This window comes from Raphanus sativus, chromosome 2 (genome assembly GCF_000801105.2).
Source record: "Raphanus sativus cultivar WK10039 chromosome 2, ASM80110v3, whole genome shotgun sequence".
In the NCBI taxonomy this organism is placed as follows: Eukaryota; Viridiplantae; Streptophyta; class Magnoliopsida; order Brassicales; family Brassicaceae; genus Raphanus; species Raphanus sativus.
In genome coordinates this window covers 14,297,798-14,319,523 of record NC_079512.1, presented here as the reverse complement: position 1 = coordinate 14,319,523, position 21,726 = coordinate 14,297,798, and the positions used below count along the sequence as shown (strand labels likewise).

At 40.5% G+C, this 21,726-nt stretch overlaps 3 protein-coding genes across 3 annotated transcripts; all 3 read right to left on the bottom strand.

The window, feature by feature from the left end:
* Window positions 1–7,381: 7,381 nt before the first annotated feature.
* Window positions 7,382–9,534, bottom strand: LOC108829433 (uncharacterized). The gene is made up of 3 exons (XM_057004129.1): window positions 8,859–9,534; window positions 8,068–8,753; window positions 7,382–7,987 (listed from the first exon to the last, which is right to left on the bottom strand). Exons 1-3 carry the CDS (start codon window positions 9,532–9,534, stop codon window positions 7,382–7,384), a joined length of 1,968 nt encoding a protein of 655 aa, XP_056860109.1.
* A 5,841-nt stretch (window positions 9,535–15,375) lies between these two features.
* LOC130500313 (uncharacterized) lies at window positions 15,376–16,232 on the bottom strand. Its single transcript, XM_056995230.1, has 2 exons — window positions 16,017–16,232; window positions 15,376–15,945 (listed from the first exon to the last, which is right to left on the bottom strand). Exons 1-2 carry the CDS (start codon window positions 16,113–16,115, stop codon window positions 15,580–15,582), a joined length of 465 nt encoding a protein of 154 aa, XP_056851210.1. The 5' UTR covers window positions 16,116–16,232; the 3' UTR covers window positions 15,376–15,579.
* Window positions 16,149–21,360, bottom strand: LOC130508559 (uncharacterized). Its single transcript, XM_057004128.1, has 10 exons — window positions 21,009–21,360; window positions 18,509–18,546; window positions 18,124–18,180; window positions 17,412–18,044; window positions 17,134–17,340; window positions 16,945–17,038; window positions 16,748–16,854; window positions 16,423–16,659; window positions 16,214–16,347; window positions 16,149–16,158 (listed from the first exon to the last, which is right to left on the bottom strand). The coding sequence occupies exons 1-10, from the start codon at window positions 21,358–21,360 to the stop codon at window positions 16,149–16,151; spliced, it is 1,869 nt and encodes a 622-aa protein (XP_056860108.1).
* Between the last annotated feature and the right edge of the window lie 366 nt (window positions 21,361–21,726).

The window sequence follows — 21,726 nt, the reverse complement described above, 5'->3', positions numbered from 1 at the left end:
ATGTGCATTGATTTTCGTAAGTTGAATGCTGCGACTCGTAAGGATCACTTCCCACTTCCTTTTATTGATCAAATGCTTGAGAGATTGGCTAACCACCCTTACTATTGCTTTTTAGATGGTTATTCAGGTTTCTTTCAGATTCCCATCCACCCAGACGATCAGGAGAAGACGACGTTCACATGCCCTTATGGAACATATGCATACAGGAGGATGCCCTTCGGCTTGTGCAATGCTCCAGCGACCTTCCAGCGATGCATGATGTCGATTTTTACTGATCTGATCGAAGACATAATGGAGGTTTTCATGGACGATTTCAGCGTCTATGGAAGCTCCTTTCATGTCTGTTTGTCAAACTTGTGCAGGGTGCTGAAGCGATGCGAGGAGAAGCATCTGGTGCTGAACTGGGAGAAATGCCACTTCATGGTCAGAGATGGGATTGTTCTGGGACACAAGATATCAGAGAAAGGCATTGAGGTGGACAAGGCAAAGATCGAGGTCATGATGAGTCTGCAACCACCAACTTCAGTGAAGGGAATCAGGAGTTTCTTGGGACACGCTGGTTTCTATAGGAGGTTCATCCAGGACTTCTCTAAGATCGCGAGACCACTCACTCGGTTGCTCTGCAAAGAAGCTCAGTTTGCCTTTGACAGCGACTGCTTAGCCGCATTCCACACGATCAAGGGGGCTCTAGTGAGTGCACCAGTGGTCCAACCTCCAGACTGGGATCTCCCTTTTGAGATCATGACAGATGCAAGTGATTTTGCAGTGGGAGCAGTCCTTGGACAGCGTAAAGACAAGAAGCTTCACGTGATATACTATGCAAGCAGAACCTTAGATGAAGCTCAGTGCCGATACGCAACCACAGAGAAGGAGCTCCTTGCCATCGTGTTCGCTTTTGAGAAGTTCAGATCCTATCTGGTTGGATCAAAGGTGATTGTGCACACAGACCACGCGGCTCTCAAGTACCTACTCACGAAGAAGGATGCTAAACCGCGGCTCTTAAGATGGATTCTCTTGCTCCAAGAGTTTGATCTGGAGATAAGAGACAAGAAGGGGGTTGATAATGGAGTAGCAGATCATCTCTCCAGGATGAAAGTGTCAGATGAGACAGTTCTTGATGAGGAACAACCGATGGAGTACGTCAATGCGATTGGTCTGCGCAACATGGAACAGTCGTCACCTGTCATCAAGGACTGTTCCCGCGTAGAAGGAGCATTCGTTGCAGTGATCCAGAAGGAGTACCCGAACCTTCCATGGTTTGCTGAGATTGCCAACTTCTTGGCAGCTGAGAAAGAGCCTTTGAGGTTCACTGGGAATGAGAAGAGGAAATTTCTAAGGGAAGCAAGGCACTACTTCTGGGATGAGCCGTATCTATATCGGCAAGGCAAAGATGGGATCTTCAGGAGGTGTGTTCCAGAGGCTGATATTCCAGGGATCCTTCACCACTGTCACGGTTCCTCTTATGCTGGTCACTTTGCCACCTTCAAGACAGTTTCCAAGATCCTCCAAGCCGGTTTCTGGTGGCCCACTATGTTCAGAGATGCTCACGCTTTCATATCACGATGCAATTCATGCCAAAGGATGGGGAGTATAAGCAAGAGAAACGAGATGCCTCAGAACTACATCTTGGAAGTTGAAGTGTTCGACTGCTGGGGGATCGATTTCATGGGACCATTCCCAGTCTCTCACAAGAATGAGTACATCTTGGTTGCTGTGGACTATGTCTCCAAGTGGGTAGAAGCGATTGCTAGTCCAACCAATGATGCGCGAGTTGTAACCAAGATGTTCACCTCCATCATCTTTCCAAGATTTGGAGTGCCTAGAGTGGTTATAAGCGATGGTGGAACTCACTTTATCAACAAGTTGTTCCAAGGATTGCTGAGCAAGAATGGTGTGAAACACAAGGTTGCAACCGCCTATCATCCCCAAACAAGTGGTCAAGTGGAAGTTTCCAACAGAGAGATCAAGAACATCCTGCAGAAGACTGTCAACACCACCCGCAAGGACTGGTCCCTTAAGCTTGACGATGCTCTCTGGGCGTACAGAACAGCCTACAAGACCCCTTTAGGGACCACTCCCTATCATCTGGTCTATGGCAAGGCGTGCCACCTACCTGTTGAGCTAGAGTACAAGGCGGCTTGGGCTGTCAAACTACTCAACTTCGACATCAAACCCGCCAAGGAGAGGCGAACCATTCAGATCCACGAGTTGGAGGAGATCAGGCATCTGGCCTATGAGAGCTCTAAGATCTACAAGGAAAAGACCAAGGCGTTCCATGACAAACGGATCATCAGCAGAAGCTTTGCTCCGAACGATCAGGTCTTACTCTTCAATTCACGGGTTAAGCTGTTCCCTGGAAAGCTTAAGTCCAGATGGTCTGGACCTTTCACCATTAAGGAGGTTCGCCCCTATGGAGCTGTTGTGTTGCTGGACACAAGAGGTGGAGAATTTGTTGTCAATGGTCAGCGTCTCAAGCCATATCTTGCTGACACAACAATCGCTGAAGGTGTAGAGATACCCTTAAGCGATCCCCCTCAAGCCTAATCGGCTCATTGAAGTCAAGCTAGTGACAGAAAACAAGCGCTTGGTGGGAGGCAACCCACTGGTGAGTGTAAATATTGTTTTCTTTTTGTCTTTATCTTTCTAGGAACTAACTTGCAGGTTGAAAAATCAAGAAAATTCGAGATCACTCCAGGAGAGCACTCCAGCGGTTGTTCCGCCGATTGTTCCCAGGTAAGTACTCGAAAAAAAAAAAAAAAAAAAAAAGAAGGGGAAGCGGTTTGGTGGACCTATTTAAGGCCCAAACACTCCACTCCCCACTTCATCTCTCTCGCCGCAAACCACCCCTTTAGAACCCTAAAATCGCGAACACACCTCCTCATCTCTCTCCATCGATTTTTGGTTCTCACCTCTTGGGTTCTCTTGAGATTGGTTTGTTTTGCAGGAATCACCTCTCCAATCAAGGTAATCGGACAAGAACTCTCCCCTCTTTGCGCATGCAAATCGCGATTTGGGAGTGATTTCTTGGATCCTCTTTTTCCTTTATGCTTTGCGATTTCATCCTAGATTGTAGCTCTTGATAGTATACTTGCTACTAGGATTGAATTCATGATTGATTTTGAATGGAAGAGGAACCGATTGTTGATTGTGATTCTTGGCCTTTGCGATTTGTACTGTTGAGATTGAGGCTTGTGTAGGTTGTCTAGTAATCGATGGACTTGGGTAAAACAAGAAGATTGGATTGTTCCATCGTTTCTAGAACAACCAACGAACTGTGCTGATATTGGGTATTGTTTTTGTTTTGCAGATGCCTCCAAAGATGAGAAACGCAAGGGCCGCCAAGAACACAGCTTCTCCAGCCGTGAGAGCTCCACCTGGTTACCCATGGCCGAACAAGACCGAGGGCGAGCCCATCGACCTCAATGATTCGATGCTCCTTGACTACAATGTTGAGGGATGGGACAAGGAGTCAGCGGCAAGATACAATCGGCTCCTTCTAGCGGAGATCTTGCCCACGCGGTTCGCGCACCAGGAGACCTTAGCCGATCTCGGCCTTGACACTGAGGTGTTCGACACGATGCAGGCTATGGGACTCATGCCTCTCTGTTTCCAAGCCCAGGTTCTCTACCCGGATTTGGTTAGGCAAGTGCTCGCGACGTGCCAGATCACTTATCTGAACCCCAATGAGCCTACATACGAGAACTGCTTCTTCTCCTTCATGGCTGATGGCAAGTTCTGCTCAATCTCTCTCAACGATCTGAACGAGCTACTCGAGATTGCAGACACGCCTAAGGGAGTTTCAGTGGAAAAGAAGTTCAAGCCGGCAGACACCTTTTGGGACCTCATTGCAGCCGGCAAGTTCACCTCTCGCAAGGCCTACCAGTCGCAGATCCGGAACCCTGCTATCCGGATCATCGCCAAGATCGTGTCCAACGTCCTGTTCGCGAAGGAGTACACCTCCAAGATCACGAATGGAGAGCTCCAGGTTCTCTACACGGGTCTTGAGGACGAGATGCGCAGAGAGAAGATCACCCCGATCCAGGAAGTCAAGACCAACCCAGGGTTCCATCTCATCTCCATGTTCGCTGAGCGCAAGGACACCTTGATTCGGACTGATGACAAGAAGGATCGTTCCGGCAGTCTGCTCACTCCCTTGTTCCAGCGCTTCAACATCAACCTCAGCTCCTACACGGTTGTCTCTGAGATGGAGTACATTGATACTCCTTACCTGATCGCATGCCACATCTTGCGCGACGAGAACACCTACAAGTTCCAAGACAAAGAAGGGAACCCTCTGTACTGCAAGCTCCCTATGCCTGGGTTCACAGACTTCTTATCTCTGGAGAACATTGTGTTCTCACTCGGTGAAGAGCACCTCTGCGATGATCCGCGAGCGCCAGTGCAGAACGATGATGATGACATGGATGATGTGGAGCATGTGCCTCCACCGGCTGATGGTGAGTATGACCTGGAGGACTTCACCGATGTGACTGATGATCACGCCTACAGACGCTGGATGGTTGAGTCCCAGAAGAAGAACAACAGCCTCATGAAGAGGATACTCAGGGCGATCACAGGCGGCTGCATTGGAGCACAGGAGGAGCGTACACCGCAGAGAACAAGGCGCCCAGGCAAGGAACAAGCGGGAACATCGACTGGAGCAGAGAGACTGCCGAGGAACAGGAGGACAGCTGGTCACTCCGGTAGCGGCGATTCAGACTGAGTCCGAAAGGACTATTTCTATCCCTTGTCTTATCCATCTGAACTATTTATTTTTCATGTTATTTGCTTCTGTTTGGTGTGTTTCAGCTTCCTCTGATTTATTTTCACAACCAGGGATGGTGTGAACTAAGTCTGGGGGAGCGATTGTACTATATTCGCTTGTGTGCTTTTTGAGTCAGTCCTTGTGTCATTTTTATGTTTTTATCGAGTCAGTTTTTAGGATCGAGTCAGTCAAAACTATTGTGGGAATCAGGACCTTATTTTGTGATGCTCTTTAACCACCTCGTGCTTTAACCTTCTTATTCAGTGACCTTAGCAGTGATGAAAGACCCACACATGGACCTGGAACACCCTGACTTATCTCATTTGACACTCCAGAAGTTCTATACCGATCAGGTTACACTGGGCAGACTTAACTCCACTTTATCTGAACCTAATCTGGACTTTAATTCTTCTTGTCATGGGCACTAGATCAGGGTAGAATGAGAACTACACTCAGGACTTCTTATCCGATTTTATCCCTCTTGCTGTTCCTGAGTGGCTAGCTCATCTTTAGCTAGTTCCCACCTTGAACCCTGACCTTTTGTTCCACCCTCATGCATTTGCTTTTCTAGTACTTTATGTGCAGATATGTGCAAAAAGGTCGGAGAGGAAAGGATCGACGCAGTTCTTACTCATCAATGCTCACACAGTGGAAGAAGGCGGAACAATCAGTGCAGACAAGAGAACAACCAGAGTGCCTGTTCCGATACCAGAGAGAACAACGAAGAAGTAAGTGGCTAGAACGGACCAGAATGAATCACCAGTGGCATCATGTACATCACTTGTTACCTCCTTACTCGTCACCCCAGCATTTTGTATTTCAATATGTATATAAAAAAAAAAAAAAAAAAAAAAAGGAAAAGTTTTTTTTTGTTTTTGCTTTGATTTACTGGTGACGAGAAGGGGAAGAATCCATGATGCATGCCACTGGGGAAGTTGAGAAAGTGATGGTGGTTTCAGTGAAGTGTTCTGAAGGGGAAGTTGAATCGCGCAGAGCAGTCCTATGATCGATCTATCGGAGAGCAGTCCGATCAGCAGAGATGAGTAAGGACTGTGGACCTCAATGGAGCCGTCCTCTCACGACCATTTTGTGCGATATCCTGCATCCGCTCTTGGTAAACCCTAAACACTCTTGAACTCCACCATAAAAGTTAGCATGTTCTATACCTAGCCCGTTCTCTCTGAGTAGAGCCTGTGACAAGAAGCTCACGCTGATCTTAATTGAACATAAGGAGTTTTGTCTCGAAAGTGTTGCCTTTTCAGGTTGAGATGTAGAGTAAGGAGCCGATCTTCGAACAGCGATCAGGGGGTTCTCAGTAAGTGTGTGTGGTCCTAATCTACAGCTTGTATGGTTCAGAGATTTGTGGTAAGAGTATGGTTGCTGAGAATAAGCGAGTTCCCACGCTTTCAAACCTTTCTCCCTGTTCTTGGTACTTGCCTTGTTCGAGGACAAACAAGGATCTAAGTCTGGGGGAATTGATATATGGTGTTTTTCACATCATTGTATATATGTTTTCATTTGTTTCAAGTCACTAATTCGTGTCAGTCTAGTCCTTTTTGACCTTTTACAGGTCTGGAGTTAGTAGAAGAGAGAAGAGAAGGTGCCTGATGAAAAGATGTCCTTTTGGAGCAATCCTGCGGAGAACACTCAAGTAGAACAGTCCCGAGACTGTTCTCTCTCAAGCGGAACAAGCAGACGGAGTGATCCGGAGATTGTTCCCGACGAATATGGAAACTCTTTATTTCGGGAATTAAAGCCCTGTTGCCCTAATCTCTTTTCTTCTGATTGGCGCCTCCATATAAAACGCCATCTATCTTTTTACTATTTTCTTACGCTAGTTTTTACAAGAGAACACTGTGATTTGCGATCTGCAACTTGTAAGGGAGAAGAATCCATCCTCTCATAGAGAAGATCATCTGAACCCTATTGTTTTCTACTCTGTTCTTATGCAATTTTATTCAGGATTTATGTCTTTGATTCTTTGCATCATGATCGAGTAGTAGCTTTGCTCGCCTAGGGTTTTTAGGGTGTTGAGACATGAGCTAAACATAGATAAGCATCCATAAATGTTCTTCATTCATACTGTTCTTACTGCTTTCATTAACCTGATCACTTGATGTTAGATCACTAGTTCATCACCTAGTTAACCGCTTAGGAGATAACTTGACATGTATTGAATGAGCTTAGTATCCCTAATCAGCGAAAGTAGATATTAGGGTGGTAAGTGAACTGATCGGACCTGTTCTCTAAAGCTTGCAATCGATCCTCATCCCAACGACAGTTAGGTGGTGAGATCGATCTGCAAAGCGATCACTGCCACGACAGTGGAGTGTTCCAGCTGAGTGATCCGAGTTCTAGAAAGCACTTCATCGCGCTTGAATAATTGTTTGGCTCCAATTCAACACCCAATGAAATACCCTAGGCTAGCTCTTGTTTAATTGAATCAAACTCGTGTTTTATTTGCTTGTTAACTATCGTCACTTTATAACCAAATCCATATCTTCATCTTAGCTTGATTTCGAAACTTATAGGACTAGAGTGTAGACTGGTGCTCTGGATTTGAATCTCAAGTACTACAATTGCAACTGTTAACTTGGCAGTAGCAAGGATTCATTTTTAGTGTATCACTGGTCCTCTCAAGCGTGCCTCTTTTGAGAGATGTATTGGAAGGTGGAACATGATATCAAAAAGAGATGGAGGGAAGAAGCGCTCCAGTTGACACATTGTTTCCACAAAGTCTGTCTCCATTAATATAAGTTTCTCCGGGTCAATGATGCGTTGGCACAACCTGTTAAAGTAGCTGCATAATCTGTTAATGGCAATCCTAGGACCACTATGCAACAACCCTCTTAATGCAGCTGGTAACAAGTTCTGTACTAGCACATGATGATCATGCGACTTTAAACTACCTAAATTAGGAGGGTTAACTGAAACGCTATTCGCAATATTACCACAATAACCATCAGGACCTCTAAACTGAGATAACCTTTTGCAGAAAATGGTCTTCTCTTTCTTCGATAGCCAATACGATGCTGGAGGTAAGTATGTTTTCGAACCCCTAACCTCTGTGTGCAAGTGACTTCTGATTCCAATATCTGCTAAGTCTTTTCTTGCTTTCAAACCATCTTTTGACTTCGAACTTTGCATGAAGATAGACAGTATAGCATCCGACACATTCTTTTCAACGTGCATAACGTCAATATTATGACGAACATGCATATCCTAAGACATTAAACAAGAAACTGTTAGGCATATTCATATACAAGAAGGAGAGAATATAGTTCTTGATTACTATGCTTTACCTTCCAGTAAGGTAGTTCAAAGAATATTGATCTCTTCTTCCACCGCCATACATCATTTGATTCTTCACACTCTTCTTCTTGAACCATCTCATCATCTTCTAACTCTGGTCTTCTCCTTTTTTTCTCCTTATCTAGAGGTCTACCAAAATCATTCTTAAAAGCTTGTAATGTCTCATATATCTCAGCGCCAGTTTGTATCCTACTCGCATTCCCTTCCTCCACTGTGTTGTCGAACCAAGCTTTTTTATATCTGTAACGATGGCCAGGCGGTAGTCTCTTTCTATTTTCCATGTAGACAAACTTGCGGCTGAACTTAAGCCACCTAGAAGGTGTATCCTTTCCACATACATTACATGCTTGTTTCCCCTTCACTTTACATCCAGACAAGGTTCCTAATGCTGGATAGTCACTGATACTCCAAAGCAGCAAGGCTCTAAGTGTGAAATTCTCCTTCGCAAATGAGTCATAGACTTCAATACCCTCAGCCCACAAATCTTTCAGATCATCTATTAATGGTGCTAAGTAGACATCTATGTTATTACCAGGAGCTGTTGGACCAGGGATCAGCAATGTCAACATTATATTCTCAGCCTTCATACACATCGTTGGAGGCGTGTTGTAGTTCACTAACAACACTGGCCATGTGCTGTGATTGGTGTTTTGCATGGAGAAAGGGTTCATCCCATCTGTAGAAATTCCAAGTCAAAGATTCCTTGGTTCAGCAGCAAAGTCTGGCCATTTATTATTCACTTGTGCCCAAGAGATAGAATCAATGGGGTGTCGCATCGTACCATCTTCAGTCGCATTGGTATAGTGCCAACGCAGATCTTCAGCCATCCTCTTTGATCTAAACATCCTCCTAAACATGTCCTTGATTGGAAAATATCTAAGGACCTTTGCCGGAATCCCCACCTTTATCTCATTACTGTGCTTATCCATTTCCCATCTTGAAACTTTGCATCTTGGACAGCTTTGTAGGTTCTCATACTCCTTCCTATACAGTATGCAATCATTCTTGCAAGCATGAATATTGTCGTAGCCGAACCGAAAGATCTTCAGAAATTTCTTGATTGCATCCATACTCTTTGGAAGCACATTGTCTTCAAGTAGCATATCCTGAAGCAAAACCAACAGCTGAGCAAAGTAATTTTCAGACACACCACTTTTAACCTTGAATCTGTAAAGTCCCATGATTGCTGAAACCTTCGTGTGTTTGATACAATCCGAGTACAATGGCGTTTCAGCGTCTCTTAACTTTTTCCTAAACTCAGTTTCCTCTGCTGCTTCATCACCATCATTTGGCTCCACCCCACTTTCATTCGTCTGATTTGGACCATCTTCATCCATGGAGAATGCTTTCTTAAACAACTCATATGCCTCCCTTTCATTGCCAGGACCAGTGTCTTCTTTAGATTCTCTTTTTTCACCATGAATACTCCAACAAGAGCTCTTGTACTTCTTATCCATACCCCTAATCACTAGATGCTCGACTATTTTATCAACTAGCTGATGGCTTAAATTGCGGCAGTCTCTGTAAGACACAGCATTTCAGACAGATTTCCCAATCTTCTTGCTGATGAATACACTAAATTAGTTGCTCCTTCTGAGTACTCGTCACTATTCCTACATGATATATCAGAAAAAGTAGTTAGCTTTCTTTCAATCGGTGAATACAAGTGAGCTCGAGAGATCTTAGGTTATACCTTGGCAGCCAAACCCACATCTTATCAATTTGCTTTATTTCAATCGGCGAACGGAACTAAGAGTCATCCAAATCAAAGATCACGAGACATACACGTCTTTCAGATCTTAGATTTGTTCTGAAAGAAGAAGATGTTTTGTTCGAAGTTGTGTTCTGAGAGAAGAGAATGAGAAAAACAAATGAACAGTTCTGATCAAAGTTAGTTCAGTAAATCAAACGGTGTAGGATTAATCAGTCTGCGATCTTAGTGGTGGCTCCTCATTGGCTTAGAAAAGAACGGCTCTGATCAATGATGGCGAGATGCATCCATCAGCGTATGCAATTTCCACGTCTGCAATCCTGGAGGTTACTCCCCATTGGCTCTGAGTATTAATTTTGTTTGAAATAAGAAATTAACATAACATAGATTTATAAGCAAAAAAAAAAGTAAATTAAATATTAAAATTTTTATTACGAGTATTCCAATTTTTAAAAAATAATTTCGTATATATATAAAAATTTTATATGAGTTTTTATAAAACTCATCAATATAACTCATGTATTCATAAACACTAAGACATAGTTGTATGTACAAAGACTAGCAATGTCAATTGGGCGGGCCGGACGGGTTTGGGCATGTCAGAATGGGCTTCATTTTTTTGCTGGACAGATTTGGTCGAAGCCCAAATGGGATCATAACCAAATGGGACCATAACCAAATAAGACCATGATTTACTAGATTTGTTGGGCTGTCCAAATAAGCCCACTTAATGTAAATAACACAATTTTCAGTTTTAAAGAGTAAAATTCATACAAGTTCTAAACTTCATGTTCTAGACTTCATAAAAAGTAAAATACAGAAGTTCACAAAAGATAAAGAGGTTCACAAAAATACTTGTCACACAAGTTCACTTGGTCACATAAAAACACACAAATTCAAAGGTTCACAGACTCACAGTTCACACATTTCTCTTCTTCTTCTTCTTTCTTCCACCTTTTTCTCCTCCTCCTCGTTCTTCTTCTTCTTCTCCTCCTCGCTCTTCTTCTCCTCCTCGCTCTTCTTCTCCTTCTTCTCCTTCTTCATCATTTTCAGCATCACTTTCTTTCTCTTTCTCTTCCTCTTCCTCTTCATCTTCATCTTCGGAATCACCTAGCACATCAACAAGAAGTCAAGACCATATCATGTTCACTCTACACTACCTAGCACATCAACAAAGTCAAGGCATTTCACAAGACATTTCACAAGATCACAAGGCATTTCACAAGGCATTTCACAAGACATTTCACAAGACATTTCATAGCCAAAACAAGTAAAAGATGAGATGAGATGACTTACTCATAGGTTCAAACCCACGAATCCAGTTTCTTGTACAGATGAGTGCTTGCACATTGGATGGTAACAGTCGGCTTCTGTATTTGGTAAGGACCCGACTTCCAGCACTAAATGATGACTCTAAAGAAACTGTTGTAACGGGAATGCAAAGCACATCAAACGCCATGCGAGACAACTCCTTAAAGCGGGCTTTATTGGTTTTCCAATATCTTAAAACATTTAGCTTTGGAAAGGTAGCCATGTCCATAGGCGGTTCATCCAAGTAGACATCTAGAGCTGTTTTCCCTTCTTCTGCATTTTGAGTAATGAATGCATAAAAACCCTGCATTATAAACATGAAAAAAATGATTAAATAGCAATTTAAAGTACCAAACCAGTAAGTGTAAGTTACACTGTGTAACTAATGATTGATTGCTTACACCATAACCGGCTGGTAAGCTACTCTCCAAGGCGGTTTCTGAAGCTGTTGCAGTACTGGTCTTAGTCTTATTATACACTCGAAACAGCTTCTCTATCTTCTTACGGATGCGGTCTACTTTAGCCTTGCTTGTTGATGGGTTTAGAGAGCTATAACAGTATTCCAAGCACTTGAACTTTAACCGGGGATCCAAGACAGCAGTGATTGCAAGGATATCACTATACTCATCCCAGTATTTGTCGAATTTTTGCTTCATGATCTTCACCATTTCACGTATTGCCTCATCTTCTGAAGTCGCATGATATATCAACCAAGTTTCTATTCTCCACACATGTATGAAGTACAAGTTGGCAGTAGGGTAAGAAGAGCCTGAAACCAACTTTGTCATCTTAGAGAAAGGAGCCAAAAACTCATCGATGAGTGCTGCTCTTGACCATTCCACTTCTGAAGGGCAAAACTTGTAGCTTGGCTCAACCTCAGACATATTACGCAAAGCATCTTTGAACCTTAGAGCTCTAGACAACATAGAATAGGTCGAGTTCCACCTCGTGGACACATCCAAAAGAAGACCAGCCTTGTTCTTATTCTGAACCCCAACAGTTTCCACAGAAGCTTCAAACATATTTTCCCTAGCCTCTGAACTTTTTATAAACTTCACAGTGTTCCTAATCTTCTCTAAAGCTCCACCAATCACTGACAATCCATCTTGAACAATCAAGTTCAAGATGTGTGCCGCGCATCTTACATGCATAAACTCCCCTTCACATACCAAATTTCTGCGAAGCTGTCTCTTTAAAAGCCCTTGCATGTTATCATTTGAAGTAGCGTTGTCCACCGTTACAGTACAAACCTTTTTCTCCAATCCCCATTCCTTCAATATCTCCATTAACTTCATAGCTATGCTTGAACCAGTGTGAGGTAGAGGAAACGCACAAAATGAGACTATCTTCGCTTGGAGCTTCCCGCGTGTGTCAAGATAGTGAGCCGTCAAACACAAATAGCCCTCTATTGTGATTGCCCTCCAAAGATCAGTAGTGAAACTGATCTTACCAGGAACTTCACTCAACACCTTCCTAAGATGGGCCTTCTCCCTCTCAAAAATCCTAAACACATCAGACACAACCGTGTTTCTACTCCAAAACACAATACTTGAGTTCGCATAAGCAAGAGCCTCTCTCACCCTTCTATACTCGACAACTGCATATGGGAGATTATGCTCTATAATGGCAAGAGCCATCATTTCACGGAAGACAAACATATCCAGCTTCCTATTACTACCAGGTGTACTTCCAGGAGTCTTACTACACCGTTTCGAATGACGCAACATAGTATTAGTTCCATTCCTATGTAGATCTAAGTTGTAGGTATGATCGCAGTGAATGCACTTGACATTATGAATTCCATCAGGCAACTTATCTCCTACAATACTGAAATTCTTCCAACAGGTCGAGTGTCTGCGTTTACCTCTAGCAGCAGCAGTCTGAGCAACACTCGTTACAGAATCAGCCATGACATCTTCAGCTTGTACTTGTGCATTCTGCTCATCTTCATTCTCAGCCATTACGTCTTCATCACTCAAATAATCATCATCATACAGGTTCATAGTCTCTGTATTCATCTACACAAAAGAGAACAAAAGAGAACATATAAGTTATAGAAAGTGAGAGAGTTTATTGAACCAAAACCGTAACAGCATACACAATGATCAAACTAAACCAAAACCGTAACAGCACCACAGATTCACATTTACTTGCCTCAAGAGATAACTAACAGAGAAAATGAACCTCAGGAGTCAAGAGATAAAACATTTACTTGCCTCTCGTAGCTTCTGAAAAGACCCAAGTGGTAGCTTCTGAACAGACCCAAGTGGTAGCTTCTGAAAGACACACAACAACAATACATCAAATTCTTTGTCCTCCTAACTCCAAAAGCAGAAAAAAACAGAAAACCAGAACTAAACAAGAAGCAATCACAACTTACTAAACAAGAAGCAAACAAGAAGAAAAAACTTACTTGAGAGGGTCTGAGTCTGAGATGATAATGCAACCACAACCACAACCTTCACTATCTGAAAAAAAAAGATCCTGCAAAAAGGTTCAATGATACAAGATCAAACGGTTTCAAGACCAACATCAAATGAACATCAGATAGACATCAAATCCATAACACAAACCTAAGAAACAAGCTAAGAAAGAAGAAGCAAGTTTGAAGCAAACCCATAACACAAACACAAACACAAACCTAAGAAACAAACCCATAACACAAACAAACAGAGAAACCCATCACAGAGAAACATCACACACGAATGAAGAAAGCATAGAAAGCATCACAGAGAGAGACGAAGCTTCTGAGACCTTGAGAGAAGCTTGAGATAGCTTGAGAGAGCTTGAGAGACAAGATGAGAGCTTGAGAGACAAGATGAGACCTTAGGAGTAACTTCACGTCTCAGGACAACCTAGAGTAAAGACAGCACAAGACAAATCATTATCAGAGAACTAGAAAGGTAAGAGCTCAGCGTCATCAATTACTAAGGTCAAACTAAACTAAGAACCTTTCACTAACAGGGATTGCTCTGCACACTAACATGAATAGCTAATGTGGTCGTCACACATTACCTAATCACCTTAAAACGCAGAGCGATGCCTCTCTCTAACAGTGCATTCCCCTCCACCTATCTCCACTGATACTCAACATGTTTCTATCAATCCCGGGAACAAAGCTTCTGAGACCTTGAGAGAGCTTGAGAGAGCTTGACAAAGAAACCCAAAACGAGCTTAGCTCAAACAGAGGTCAAAATCGAAGTCAATCAAGGAAGAGAGTAATATTGAAAACCCATAACACAAATAAGAAAATACCTTCAAAGATGACGGAGAAGGAGAGTCCTTCAAAGGTGACCCATGTTCCCGAAGACTTCAAGGATTCATCAGAGACTCAAAAGCGGAGAAGAATCAATGAAGGAGAAGGAGAGTCCATGAGGGAGGAGGAGAACCGAAGACGGTGAACAAGGATCGACGAAATCACAGAAGATCCGACGAAATCGTAGAAGAATCGCACAAAATCGACGAAAACGATGGAGAAAGAAGTGATTTGCGTTTTTCCCAATTTTAGAAAACCCTAGACATTTAGGTTTAATGGGCGGCCCATGTCCAAATGATTAAGCCCAGTGTAGCCCACTGACGTAATTGGGTTTGTCCATTTGGACAAAAATTAATTATGGTCCAATATGGTTTTGTCCATTTCTGTCCATATCTATTTGGACATGGGCCACCCATTAATGGCCTGCCCAATTGACATTTCTAACAAAGACTATAGGGTTTGGAATTTTGGACAAATGAGTTTTATAATTTTTTTAACAAATGACATTTATAAAATTAAGATTACAATATGATTTCTTATAATTTAAAAATCTATCATCTAAAACAATTTAGGGATTTGTTTGGGGTTTAGGGATTTGGAATTAGGGTTTGGAGATTTGTTTGGGGTTTAGGGATTTCTTTGGGATTTACGGATTTGGAATTAAGGTTTGGAGATTTGTTTGGGGTTTAGGGATTTGGACATAGGGTTTGGAGATTTGTTTGTGGTTTAGGGATTTGTTTGGAGTTTAAGGATTTGAACGATAGTACACAAGATTATATCTTAATATTACACATATATTTGTTTTTTGTTTGTGAACTTACACATAATATCACACATAAATATTACACATAACTTCACATAAGTTCAAACTAGAGCCGTCGAGGAAAAAAAAACACAACTAGAGATACATTGTTTCAGACTTTCACACCAACTTTAGTTTATCATTTGGCCATGCCACAACCGAACCTATTGCATCAGAGATGTATTAAATCTCTGAATTTGGGCTCCACACCTTTGCATTTGGACCCAGGGGCACAAAGTGACACAGCTCTTTCGGATCAGTTGAAGCCACTCTTCCTTCAGCTACCTTACGTCCGGTGTTGCTGCAGTCGAAGAGAATACACTTCTGCTTTGCACTTTTGGTGGTACTAATGCTGCCTGGACTCTAATACTCAACAATTTCCAACGTCAACCAACAGCCAAACAAATACAAGGTTATTCATTTCAATAACATACCATTGCTTTTTTCTTTGCTGGTTTGGTAGGTGATGTTGTTTTCGTGGCTGCAGATTTTGCAGGTGTTGCAGCTGTAGTGATCGAAGCCATGATTTCAAACTTGAGGAGTGGCCATGCGATTTTCTTGTTAATTGCATCAGCAATCAAAAACATCTCCGCAGTTGGCCTCCACAAATGAGCATTATCTTTAAACACCTTCACCACTTCAATGTTCACCGCATTTGGACCCAGAGGTTTATTGTTAACCATCTCTTTAGAATTAGATGAGCACAGGAGACCTTCAGCAATAACCTCTTCTTCTTCTGAAGTCCAGTCATAGATTTTGCATCTTCGAGTTTCACCTTCCTTGTGTTGCTACAATGTAACAAGCTAATGATGAGAGACCTATACTTATGTCGAAAAAGTACTAGATTGAAAAACTTTACCATCGATACATCTTGAGACGCTACTGGATTCCTGTCCAAAACCACTTTATTTATTGGCCAACCTACTTTGCATCCCACAGCGTCCTCAAGAGAATACATCTGTCGTAGACCTCCAGAGAAAAGCTTCTGAGATTAATGCAGACTTAACAATAACAGCCACTGCATTAGGACCAATAAGCACACGACCAATTATGTACATCGGTTCATCAGAACAAAATTCTCCTTCACCAACAACTACATCTTCTGACTCAAACCAATCCAGTATTTGTACTCTGACTCTTTCTTTGAATCCAGCACTTGTCTCAGATGTTTCAGTCTCACCATTAGTTTTCTGTGAGAAGAGAAAACCATTATTAATTATTAACTGTAATCAGACCAGTTGAGTAAATGTAGTGAAAACGAGTACCTTCTTTCCAGCTAACTCTCGGACCATGTCCTTCAACTCTTCAATCTCACTAGCCATATCAGCAATCTTTGCGTCTCTAGATTGCAGAAATGCTAGTTTAGTAGCCGTAATCCCTCTACCAAACCCCCTTACTCGTCCAGGTTTGTCTTTTCCCAAAATCTTGGTGACAGCATCCTCCCTTATATTATCAGCAGCTGATGTAGAGTCCATTTGACTATCAAGTGACTGGATTTGTTCCTGATACAAACATTTATACACAATATAACTCAATGATCATAATCCAAGAAGATGAAACACAATATATAACAAGTTCCAAAATTCTTACAATAGTCTCAGCATATTGAGGCTTCACGGGTCTACCATCAGCGTGAGTATGTCCCGCAATCCATACCTTACTCCTACTCACTTTTTTCGGGTATTGACTCTTTTTTTCTATACAAAATACATACATATATCTCAGTACACAGAGGTTTAATAATTATAATAAGCTATACAATATATAGATGTTTGAGTACCTATTACTTACCATATCATAAGCTAGACGAATCATTTCTTTGCGGCTGGTGGTATGAGGAATCTGATTTTTTCTCAGCTCTCGGTACCTATTACTTATTTCCTACAATATAAATATGAATGTGACTAAATCTATAAGACATGAAATAAGACACAATTAAATTTATAGAACATGACATATAAATATGGATAATTTACCATGAAACTTGAGGTAGTCTCGCTCCTAACCCAAGTGTTCCACACTTGAATAGATGGGACGTTGCTGGGTTTTAATTTTAATCTCTCAGCGGCAGTCTTCGCTGCCCGTACTTGTGACACTAGCCTTGACTTCCCAGCCCTCCACAAGCTTCCCAACTGCTTGAAAATAACAGCTTTATGCCACTCTTCTTGCAAGTTAAACCTCCCCTGCATCAAAATAAGCAAAGGTCAAACATGTTTATAATGTCATATTGTGGTTCAATAAAGCATATATATACCTGAATTTCTTCCCACATTGTTGCTTTAGTCGCTGCATCAAGTCTTCTCCAATCAGAAAGTGTTACCGGAACATGTTCCCTCACAAGAGGACCAAGAAAAGATGATAGTGTTACTGAACCAGGTCCAACATGCTCACCAAAGTTAGTGAATGTGACCACAACCTTTTCATTTGGATTTTCAGCCACTCTACGCATCTTTGTTGGTCCTCTTCTATTTTTTTCTTTCACTTCTTCCCATGGTAGCTCAACTCCTTCGTTACTAGGAATCTCATCATCTTGAGCATTGCTGACTTCTTCGTTCCCTTCCTCATTGAGAACTTCATCTTCTACCATATCAGCAGGTTCTCCTTCATCCTCTTCCTGTTCCTGTCCTTTCAAACAAGCTTCTCCTTCTTCTTTATCATCTTCAGACCTTGCCTTCTCAGCTTGATCAGCCATTGGTGTTACATCTTCCGGTGTTACATCTTCTACCTCATCATCTCGCGGAATATATTCTGGTGTAACATCTTCTAGCTCATCATCTCGCGGAATATATTCTGGTGTAACATCTTCTAGCTCATCTTCCACCTCGTCATCTTGAGCAGCCACTTTCTTGATTCTACTACTTCTTCTCGTTGGCGTTAGAACTAAAGCCTTGTTGGGGCAGCCACTTTATTTGTTGTTCTTTTCTTCACTGTTAGTGTTGGATCTACTACATCCAAGCCTTGATTACGTCTACTCCGACGAGAACCAACTTGTCCTCCTCCTCTTGTCTTTGCCATTTCTGAAACTGATAAACAAATCCAAAATCAAATCGAAACCCACAATCATATTCAAAATCTAAACCGAACAAACCCATAATCGAATCATGTGTTAACGCGGACATGCATGTGAAAAGAGATTTGAATCGAAGAGATAATATGAAAATTAAAACCAAACTAAAAATCAAAACCGAATTGCATGTTCAAATCGAAACCGAAAATCACAAACTTTCACATGTTCAAATAAAAATCAAATCCCAAAATCGAATCGTTTTGCAAAAATCGAATCCCAAAATCACATGAAGAAACAATATCAGTCGATGAGATATAACACTCGGGAGTTTCTGAGAAACATACCTGCTGAAGCTTCGATTCGAGAGAACACTCGGGAGTTTCTGAGAAACAGTGAGAAAGTGAAGAGAGTGAAGAATGATCTAGAGTTTAAGGAATCAAGACGTATTTGTTTACTTTTTTTTTTGCTTTAAAATAATATATTTTTATATTTACGATAGCTAATATCTTTGGATCTGCAATGGTAAGGCAGTTTCACTTTGTTAATTTACGCGGTCAAATTCTTTTCTTTTCCCGCGATTACAAACATAGCGTTTCAGTTTAATAAACGCTATTATAAAGACCAGTGTTGGTATACAATAGCAGAGCTGTAAAAAACGCTATACTAAGACGCTATTAATACTCACATTTCCTGTAGTGTCAATAGTCATCTGCTTCCAAATCAATACACTAAAACAGAAACAAAACTAAATCTGAGTGAAAAATATATACCTCTGAAGTGATCCAATCTCAGATTCTTCTTGGAGACCTTACTGCAGAATAATCTGAGTGAGAGACAAAACGATTATATGAGTAGAGATCGAGAGATATGTGAACAAGAAAAATGAAGTAAGGACAGAGAGATTCAAAATGAACAGAGAACAAATAGCTCACTGTTGATCTTTCAGATCCTCATACAATCTGATGAGAGAACAGAGAGAGATTATAGAAGAAGAAAGAAAGAACAAAGAGACAGAGAAGTGTAGCAAAAGAGTGGGGAGAAGAAGATTTTTGACCATTAGATTACATTGATCAATGGTCAATAATTGTTATCCTTGATTTAAAAGATCAACCAATGATAAAGAAAGACGGAGATAGATAAAGTAATGATTGTTAGCCACTAGATCAAATTCAATAAATGATCATAAATAATAATAAAACTAGATTTTGATCTGCGCTTTTAAAGCACAGATTTTTCTATGGATAGTAAGTAAAATTTGTGAATTAATATTTTAAAATTATTATATATTATTATGTTACAAAGTCATATTATATTAAAAAGAAAATTGTTTAAAATTATATAATTTATGAATTAGTTTATTTAATATTTTGTATATATATACTCTTACGTAATTTCTCTTATGCTTGGACATTTTACCGGATCCAGAAAACCAAATCGAAATCAACCTGAAAATATAAGTGTAATTTGGGTCTGCATCCAGTATAGCATACATATTAGATTTCTTTTGGATCCGCATGTCTATGATCGAATCCAAGTCCTACCTGAAACTCGATCAGATACTTTAAAGTACCTGATTTTTTGTGTATATTCGATATATTGGGTATTTCATAGAATTTTTGGTATTACATATACTTTTTTAAGTTATGGTTCGTGTTTACTATTATAGTTTTAGGTCAAACTCTAATATTCATAAATCTTATTCTATAAAATTAAACTTAACGTAATATATATATTTTTGTTTTAATAGATGATTTGCTAAAGTGTTTTTATTAAATTTAATTTAAATATTTAGAATTATATTTAGGAGACATAGTAGAATCTGTTGTATGATATATGCTCTAACTTTAATAACTGATACATACGTATTATAGGTCCATTATTAAACATAAGATATAGTGTATAACTATAAAAATATAATGTTGGATGATAAGATAAATTTAGAGAAGTGTATCATATAGGATGAGAAGTAATAAAAGGATTCATTAAAACATTTAAATCATTTTATTGTTAAAGTAGTTAATGGTAGTATCAAAAAAAATAAAAAGTTGGAAAAATGCAACAATCTTTTTATAGTAAATTTTTAGAATTATTTTTTGATAGTATAGATTCTAAAAATCGTATCTATGATATATTTTTAACATAGAAAATTCTAACAGTATATTTAGAATATATTATTAAACTAAAATACGCAAAAATAGGTTCTTTTAAAATCAAATTAAATTATTAAAAGTGTTAATCAAGGAGGAGCTATGATGGATAAGGTTCGTAGATAAATATTTTTAAAATTTCAACATGAAACATTTAAGGAAATTTTAATTTTAAGAGACATTGATAACACCGCCGCACCAATGAACAATATAGTTTTGGTAATGGACCCGCTAGTATGGTAGAAAGAGATCATATTTGACTATAGAATTCATGAAACCCGTTTTGATGAGATGATAATTTAATAGAATGGGGATTGTGTATAAATCTTTGGTCTATCATAATATGTTGAACAATAAATAGGAGCATTGATTATTGTATGGTTAGAGAAATTTAAGGTAATTGAATATAATATAGTTAGAGAAATATATGGTAAGATCAAAATAATAATCAGTTAATGAAAAGGTCCAATAACTTTGTATAAGTAGATTTTTTAAGACTCCTTCTCTTTTAATATTATTGATTGTTCTTCTCATTTTCCTTTCATTGTTTTTTTTTAAAACGTCTTAACACAGCTGTGAAACAGCAGCACAAGAAATAAAACCAAGAAAATACATCCAGGAGCTCAATCTTAACATAAAGACTAAAGAGCTCAAAATGTACTCTCTTGACGAATACGGTCATGAAGCCAAGACGGACCTCCAAACGCGATGTAAGACTGAAAGAGACCATTGCGTAGAACGCTCTTCGCTATTTCTCTTGCTACAAAATTGGAAGTTGCCGATTTAATCTCGAAACAAACCATAGGAAAAGCCTCCGTAAGAGCATGTACTTGTTGCAGAAACCATCGGTATTTAGGCCAATCCGATGGCTTTTTAATTGCTTCAACCAGCTCTGTTAAGTCTGAACCAATCACCACCTCTTGAACATGTAAGTCACGCAAACTCTGTAATACCCATATCAGTACTCGTAATTCCGCCGTGAGCCTATCTGGGGAAGCAGTAAAAGCCTCTCGCGCATGGTGAGTGACTTCGCCCTGATGATTTCTCATAATCCAAGACCCCCGCTATGTAACTTGTTATTTCGCCAGTTTGCATGAATATTGCACTTTACTTGTGACTGTATTGGAGGAGACCACCTTCACGCCAACACTAGAGAAGACTGACTTGAGACTGAAGCATCCTTCTTCCGATTTAGCTCTGTCCATAATTTAGCTTCCTCCATCGCTTGTTGTACTTGCCTCCTAACTGAGTCACTTGTATTCGCATATAAAATGTTGTTCCTGTTCTCCCAAACTGCCCATAAAAGCCATTGGATAGCTCCTTTAAGTTCACTTGATAAACCCCCAGCCTCCACCAAATCCAACAGGCTTGCAAGATTCTGTGCTGTAGACCAGTTCTGCTGCACCTCTAAAGCT